At 52.9% G+C, this 6,752-nt stretch overlaps 2 protein-coding genes across 2 annotated transcripts; one reads left to right on the forward strand and one right to left on the reverse strand.

Annotated features, from left to right (window-relative positions):
* Window positions 1–3,521: 3,521 nt before the first annotated feature.
* On the reverse strand, window positions 3,522–5,551 carry GLOTRDRAFT_82583 (HCP-like protein). Its single transcript, XM_007873282.1, has 3 exons — window positions 4,306–5,551; window positions 4,046–4,251; window positions 3,522–3,979 (listed from the first exon to the last, which is right to left on the reverse strand). Exons 1-3 carry the CDS (start codon window positions 5,440–5,442, stop codon window positions 3,793–3,795), a joined length of 1,530 nt encoding a protein of 509 aa, XP_007871473.1. The 5' UTR covers window positions 5,443–5,551; the 3' UTR covers window positions 3,522–3,792.
* Window positions 5,552–6,029: 478 nt separating this feature from the next.
* Window positions 6,030–6,710, forward strand: GLOTRDRAFT_97249 (uncharacterized protein; the record flags this gene model as incomplete). The annotated part of the gene is made up of 1 exon (XM_007873283.1): window positions 6,030–6,710. A coding segment is annotated over one exon (681 nt), but the record flags the coding sequence as incomplete, so codon positions are not given.
* Between the last annotated feature and the right edge of the window lie 42 nt (window positions 6,711–6,752).

A 6,752-nucleotide genomic window follows, 5' to 3' on the forward strand; every position in this document is an offset into this window, starting at 1 on the left:
GAGGTTCACGCGTCGCTTCGTATACGCGGGATCGCGCACGTGACCTAGGGGTAACAAACAGCAGCAAATATCTCGTATAAGGCGGTAAGGCCGCGCGAGCACAGTAGAGCCCGCTACCGTTCAATCACTGATCTCGAATTTGTATGGTTATGTTACGAGTCCTGAGGTACGAAGGACGAGTCCTTACGCGCAAAATATGCCTGCGTGCCGAACGTTGTACCCCGTGAGAACCTTTTGTGCCGAGAAGTCGTGGGAGTTATACTTTGTATTGTAGACTACACTTTTGAAACTCCGTTTTAAAGTCCGTTTGTATGTGAGACTACAAAACCACTTTTGGCGCGTTTTTGTAGTCTCTGTGACCATTGTTTGCTCATTTGCGGGCTCAATTCTTCGTCTTATCTCTAATTTATTTTCTCTAGTCTGGGGCGTATGCTATATGGGTCTACAACAATAATTTTGTGAATTTATCGATTGTGTGTCTTGTCCTAGTCTGCATGGCGGTTTTACTTTTATTGCTTATCGTGGGAATTGACTATTGTAGTGGCTTGTAGTCAGTGGCTCGGGCCGCGTCGGTTTGGATTCCTGGACTCTGATTGGCTCCTGCCTTCTATGACATAGGCTCTCTGCAGGTTCACCCGATCTACAGAGCCATTACATCATTGGTATCTGGAATTGATTGCAGGCTGTAGAAGGGCCAGAAAATTTGTGAAAAATGCGGGAAATCCATAATATATTCAGAGCTCTCTAGCAAATCAAGGAATATTCAAGATAATCCTGAGAGGTCTAGTGAAATTCAAATAATACTTCAAGAAAGATAGGAATATTTGTGTCAGCTCTATGATATACAGTGTAAAATAGGGAGTATCTTATGCCCAGCTCAGGACTCGTAACCAGCCATGCACAGCATTGGCCCACTCCCCCCAAGTTCTCTGAAGCTAGCTTAAGGGAAATCAAGCATGTGTCTTGAGGGTCAACCAAATCCAATATTGGCAAGACAAGCTTGGAAAGAGGGAATTGTCTCTCCTGTAGCAGAAGTCCACCCTAACCTCCGAGCCTACTCTCCAGCACCATTCAGGTAATCTATGCATCCCATTCACTCCTCTTGATTCATTATCCCACATAAGAGTTTATGAGCAACGGGCCTCATCAACGAGTCCTTGGGTCTCCACCACACAATCAGTGAACCGAATTAGAATAATACTACTTTTGAGTGTGCAAAAATCTGATTGTGGCACAGGATATGTTCTTTGTTCAGCACTTTTCATTGAACTTTCATATGTTTTGCAAGGCAACACTATGAACAAACTTTGACCTTTGTCCGGTTTCTTTCACACTTTCGCAGTGGCTCAATATGGGCACCCAGTGAAAACTGAACAGTGCATTTTCGCACGCATTGTTTGTCCGCGCCAAATATACCCTTTTCGGGTATTGGCAAATGTGCGGCAAAGACCCATCAAGAGAGATGGTAGCTAGGCATACAGCTGGGGGCAGAGTATAATGATTTACATCCCTTAGTGTATACATTTCATTCATTCTCTGAAGCCTTTCAAGCCCTCTCGGGGCATCTGCAAGTCCCTGCCCAGCAAACAGTCTCACGAGAGGCCTTCTGGACCTCCTGAAAAGGGTATATTTGGCGCGAACAAATAACGCGCACGGAAATGCGCTGTTCAGTTTCTTATGCAAGGCGCTGTACATATACATCAGCAAAATGTTACCCGACTTTGGCCAGGGACTTGGCTTGATTTGGCTTAACTACATCTTAATGCCCACTTTTTCGGCGCTTGTGGCCTTCTTTGAGGCTTGAATAAGGAAAAGTAAGCCAAGTCGGGCACCTAAATGCCAAAAGATTGCTCTAAGATGTTGAAAGGCGGTTTTGCATTTTCCTGATGTATGGAAGGCCGGACGGTCACACTCAGTCGGCACATTCCGGTGGCTGAATCTAGCTAGGACCATTGACACCCTTGTTTTCTCGACAAACAACCAGGATCCGAATATACAATCATGATAGCACTGACTCCCTTACCCATATTTTAGCAAGAAACCAATTCCTGCTTACTAGGAATCAGTGCACTCGGTACTCAGTCACAAGTCGAGAAGGCTGTTACCATCCTAAGCTTGGCATAAAATGATAAAATGTAAATATATTATCCTGCTGTGTACGGTAGTGATTATTACACTCTGTACTACTACCACCTCACACCAGAACCTCACATCGATGCAAGTAACCCCCTACCGCTAATTTCAAGAGCCACGCCGGGTCACAATGAACACCGACATCGAGCGCAGCTGCATACACGGAGCAGGACCACCCTGGGCAAGCAGATCTTGGCCTCGCTGAGAGGCGACCGGGGATGCCTTGGGCTGCACAACTCAATCAGCGGAGGGATTAGTATAATCACATTGTCAACAGGTACAACCAAACTCACCTAGTTGCTTTTGTCTCCTTGAGACTGCTGCCCCTCTCCACCCCTAGACTACATGAATGCATACAGAATTCCACTTAACAATAGTCTTAAAAGGCTGTTACAGACCGGGTTCTCTCCACTATCCTTCAGTCCGGAGATAAAAGATTCCGAGCATCACTGAATCTCACCTAACATTAATATTAATATTGTGTGATGCAAAATCAGTACCAGCTTCCCCCAGAACATAATAAAGTTTGACATACCTATGGGCAAATGGATGTGTAGATCAATGCATGTAGTCATTGTCCTGAGTCGTGCCCGGACCAGGGAACAGACCCCTATCAGAGGAACATACTTTTAGCTCGGGACATGACTGTCCGGTGGTTCAAAAGGTGCAGGACAGTCCTTCACCAGACAGCAGTATGTCTCTACCCTGCTATCCGCTGTTTGGGCCCTAGGACGGCAAGAGGGAGAGAAGAACTCAACCGCTGGTTCTCGTACTTACGCAGATGTGCTGACATGTCAATTAAGGACCAAAAGCTGAGCGAATGGCACCCCGCTCACTGGACAATGATCCGTTGCGTGTTTGAGGATCCGCTCATGGAAACTCAATCCGCTCACAGTCATCGCCTGGAGTGTCCATGGCGGAGACAACAGCTTTTGTGAGAGAGAGCATCCTGGAGCTCCTCTCCGAGTCACTGCCAAAGGCTGTCGCAGAACCTCGATAAATCCCATATTCGCTCACCGTGTCAGTTAGGAGCAGTTGGAGTCAAGCACGCATCGTAAACACCTCACCTACAGAAAGGCCGCGGACTCAGGAGTCGGGATTGGGTCCTCCGCATAATGCATCGGGATGGGGCTAAACCTTTGCATCAAGTAAGCATTGCAATGTTAATATAAAGCAACTTATCTATCCCGTCACTTTCAGAGGAGTCTTGACTCCAGCAGTTAATTGGGGGCGCTGGTGTGGACGGCAGCAGCAATGAGACGATATGGTGGGATTAGAGGGGGATAACTTGCAGTACGTAGCAGTGGCAAAGGTCCTACTACCATATATGCCAATGACAAACGGATCGCGTAGATCTTGAAACGATCGCAGCGAACGGCTGGGGGGTCCAAGACCCACTACCTACGGTAGCGGGAATTTCACTACTTTCTTACTTTCTAATATAGTAAGTACAATGTAGCCGCGATTAATAGATTGGTGTCCGTAAGCTTCGCTATGGGGTTACAAAGAGAGCACAATCATCTCATGAGCAGTCTCCAATGGGTGTCATAAAAAAAGGTGGGGGGTAGTAAACAGCGCGAACAGTCCTTGCCTCGAACTTTAAACCAGAATAAACGCGTGAAACGGGTACTCTACTATCACCTGGCCACCAGACGCCCCTCACATAATTACGCAGTCCTTGTCCTTCCCGCCTTTCGAGTTGCTGCTCGAGTCGCCGTCGCGGTCTCGGTGCAGGACCGCGCCCGGTCCCCCGGCGTGCTGCAAGGGCGTATTGGGGTCGCCCCGTAGCCGCTGGATCGCGCGTCGGTCGCCGAGCTCCGCCGCCTTCTTGTACCACATCGTGGCTCTAGAGCAGCACGGCGCAGTCAGTGCCGAACCCGCAGCATCATATGAACAGGAGAACAGTACTCACTCCTGAAGATCAGGCGGCGTCCCGATGCCTACTTCCAGAAAGTAGCCGACGGCGTACATCGCCTTTGCCAGACCGCCCTCTGCCGCTTTCTTCGCCCACAAGAAGGCTTCTGTATCCGACTGGGGCAGCACGCCTGGAGAGCCCACCAGGTACCATGCCGTTAATGCAAAGCAGGCATCGCGATGGTTTTGCTGGGCGGCGATATTCTACGCGGGGGTCAATACTTATTGATGGAGGAAGGTATAGAATAAGTCACGTACGTAGTAGTGTATTGATAATGCAGGGTCCTGCGGACACCCCATCTTTCCGTACTCATAGCACTCGCCTAACCGATACGCGCTCGGGGAATACCCCAGCTCGGCTGCCTGTGCCAACAGTTCCGCGGCGTACTCGTAGTCCACGAACACGACGTTCTCGACCCCCCGCTCGTGCAGCAGTGCCAGCTCGTGAAGAGCATGGGGGAACTCAGCTGTCGCATGCTCCGCGGACCGCTTTAGCCACTTGACTCCCTCCCTCGGCCTCTTCGACATGCCCAGTTCCCCATTCAGCTCCGCGATACCTAGCCGGTACATCGCGCCTGGATGCGACGCGGCCGCGGCTTTCCGGTAGAACTGCAGCGCCTTCGCGGACTCTCGCCTGCACCCCCAGCCATTCTCGCAGCACGTCCCCGCCCTGTACGCCGCATCCGGGTGCCCGTGCTTGGCCGCGAGCACGAACAGCGGGAACGCGCGGTCAAAGTCCTGCTTCCCCTTCGCCGTGCCGATCCCGTTCGCATAGCAATCCGCGAGGAAATACTGCGACGCAGGGTGCCCGCGGTCCGCGAGGCGCTTGAGCAGCGCCGTCGCCTCCTTGATCAGGTCCTCGCGCTTCGCGAGCGCCTTCTCGACCTCCATCACGTTCCCCGGCGTCGGCTCGGGCACGGGCAGCGTCTTGCTCGCGTCGATCATGAACACCGCGAACTCGAACTGCAGGTCCGGGTCCTGCGTCTTCTTCGCGTTCGCGCGGTAGAGCTCGAGCGTGCGCTCGTGCGAGAGCAGCGCGGCCTTGCTCCCCGGCTGCAGGTGCGAGTGGTCGAGGATCGGCGTCGGCGAGGCGCCGCGCGCGGACTGGCCGGCGAGCGAGCGCGGCGGCGGCGGGTAGGGCGAGCCCTGCTGCGTGCTCTGGTAGAAGTCGTCGCCGTCGGGGGCGTATGCGGCGTCCGGCGCGTCGGGGTCGCCCTGGTCGAACTGCGCCTGCGACAAACGAGGTGGCCGGCTGCGCGAGCGCGGCTTGCGCCCGTCGGGTGAGGAATGTAGAGGGTACTCGCCGTTGATGAGGTCGCGCGAGCTGATGGAGGGCGTGCGGGACTGCGGGTCCGCCTGGTAGAAAGACGAGGGGCGCGACTCGGCCTGGTACATTGTAGCGAGCGTTTAGGACGACACCGGCCAGCGACTGAGTGGGATGCGAGCGAGCGTCGTGAACGTTTGAGAAATTCAGCGGCTTGCCAGCATTCTTATGCACGGAGCGCAGGATTCGTATGGCAGGTCCAAGCAGCCCGGTTTACCTTGAGAATGCCAATTGCCACCGGAGGCGCCGTCGCCACGGCGTCAAACAGGGGCAAACATTGGACTTATAAATCGACGCGCACCCAAATATAACCTTGTTGTTCGCAGCCACACGCCCAGCTGCGACACCAAAGCCACATCCAAGAGTAAATTAACCAGCGATTATTGAAGAGTCCATTTACGCACTCTTGCCATAGGTGATTGCTCTCATCGCTTTCTCTGACGTGGCAATCGCTCATGAAGGGAATATAATTCAGCGGTTCTAACGATCCGCAACCACACCATACCCTACCATTTACGCAGGGATATTCTCCATCCCCATCTACTAACACGTTATTTAGAACTCCTTTTCTTATCCAGAGACCGAAGGCCTCGCGGCCTGGCTTCAATTGACATATCTCTTGTTGGTCATTAACCATTGATTACTCTCGGGTGCCATCATGACCGAGGTAAACGCGCCTGCCGTTGACAATATGCGCCGTCTATCCGACCAAATCCCGGCAGAGTGTCTTTGTGACATCTTCCGCTCCCTTGTCGCCGATGGTTACAGCGACAGTCTCCTCGCGGCCACACACGTCTGCCGCTTCTGGCGGTACGTCGCGCTGGGCGACGCCACCCTCTGGCGAAGGCCGTCCAATTGTAACCCTTGCCTACTTGAGGAAATCCTTCCAAGAAGCAAGAACTACACACTGGATCTTGTCATAGACCAGCGGTACAGCCCGGAAGGGCTGAACCCTTCTCCGCCCGACAACCCTATAGCGGATCCTCAGCTGGGCCTACTCTGGTCGGGTGCTGTCATGGTCAAGCTGGGAAATATCCGCCGTGCCCGCTCTCTCGTCATCGACGCCAACGCCGATGCGATAATCAAGCTCGCCGCGTTAGCCGAGTACAACGGGCTTGCGAGGCCCGCACCGCACCTGGAATCTCTCAAGATCGTCTTCTCCGAGGTCCTTGGCCCCTTCAATTTACAACTCCCCTTCCTCGGCGGCATCGTGCCCAAACTGAGACACCTGTCTCTGCACGAGTATTCTCTCCACTACTCGAATCATACGTTCCTCTTCAGCAACCTCCGCTCCTTGGAGCTCTCCTGTCGCTCGACACACTGCCACAGGCTCGTCAAGGTCCTGCAAGCGGCGCCTCTGCTGGAGAAGCTCGTCTTCAGC

The sequence above is a fragment of the Gloeophyllum trabeum genome (assembly GCF_000344685.1).
Source record: "Gloeophyllum trabeum ATCC 11539 unplaced genomic scaffold GLOTRscaffold_00078, whole genome shotgun sequence".
Lineage (NCBI taxonomy): Eukaryota > Fungi > Basidiomycota > Agaricomycetes > Gloeophyllales > Gloeophyllaceae > Gloeophyllum > Gloeophyllum trabeum.

Coding starts and splice junctions, on each gene's coding strand:
- GLOTRDRAFT_82583 (XM_007873282.1), bottom strand. CDS start 5,442: ATGTACCAGGCCGAGTCGCGCCCCTCGTCTTTCTACCAGGCGGACCCG. Junction 4,252..4,305: donor CATTATCAATACACTACTAC/GTACGTGACTTA, acceptor ACCCCCGCGTAG/AATATCGCCGCCCAGCAAAA. Junction 3,980..4,045: donor ACGCCGCCTGATCTTCAGGA/GTGAGTACTGTT, acceptor GTGCTGCTCTAG/AGCCACGATGTGGTACAAGA.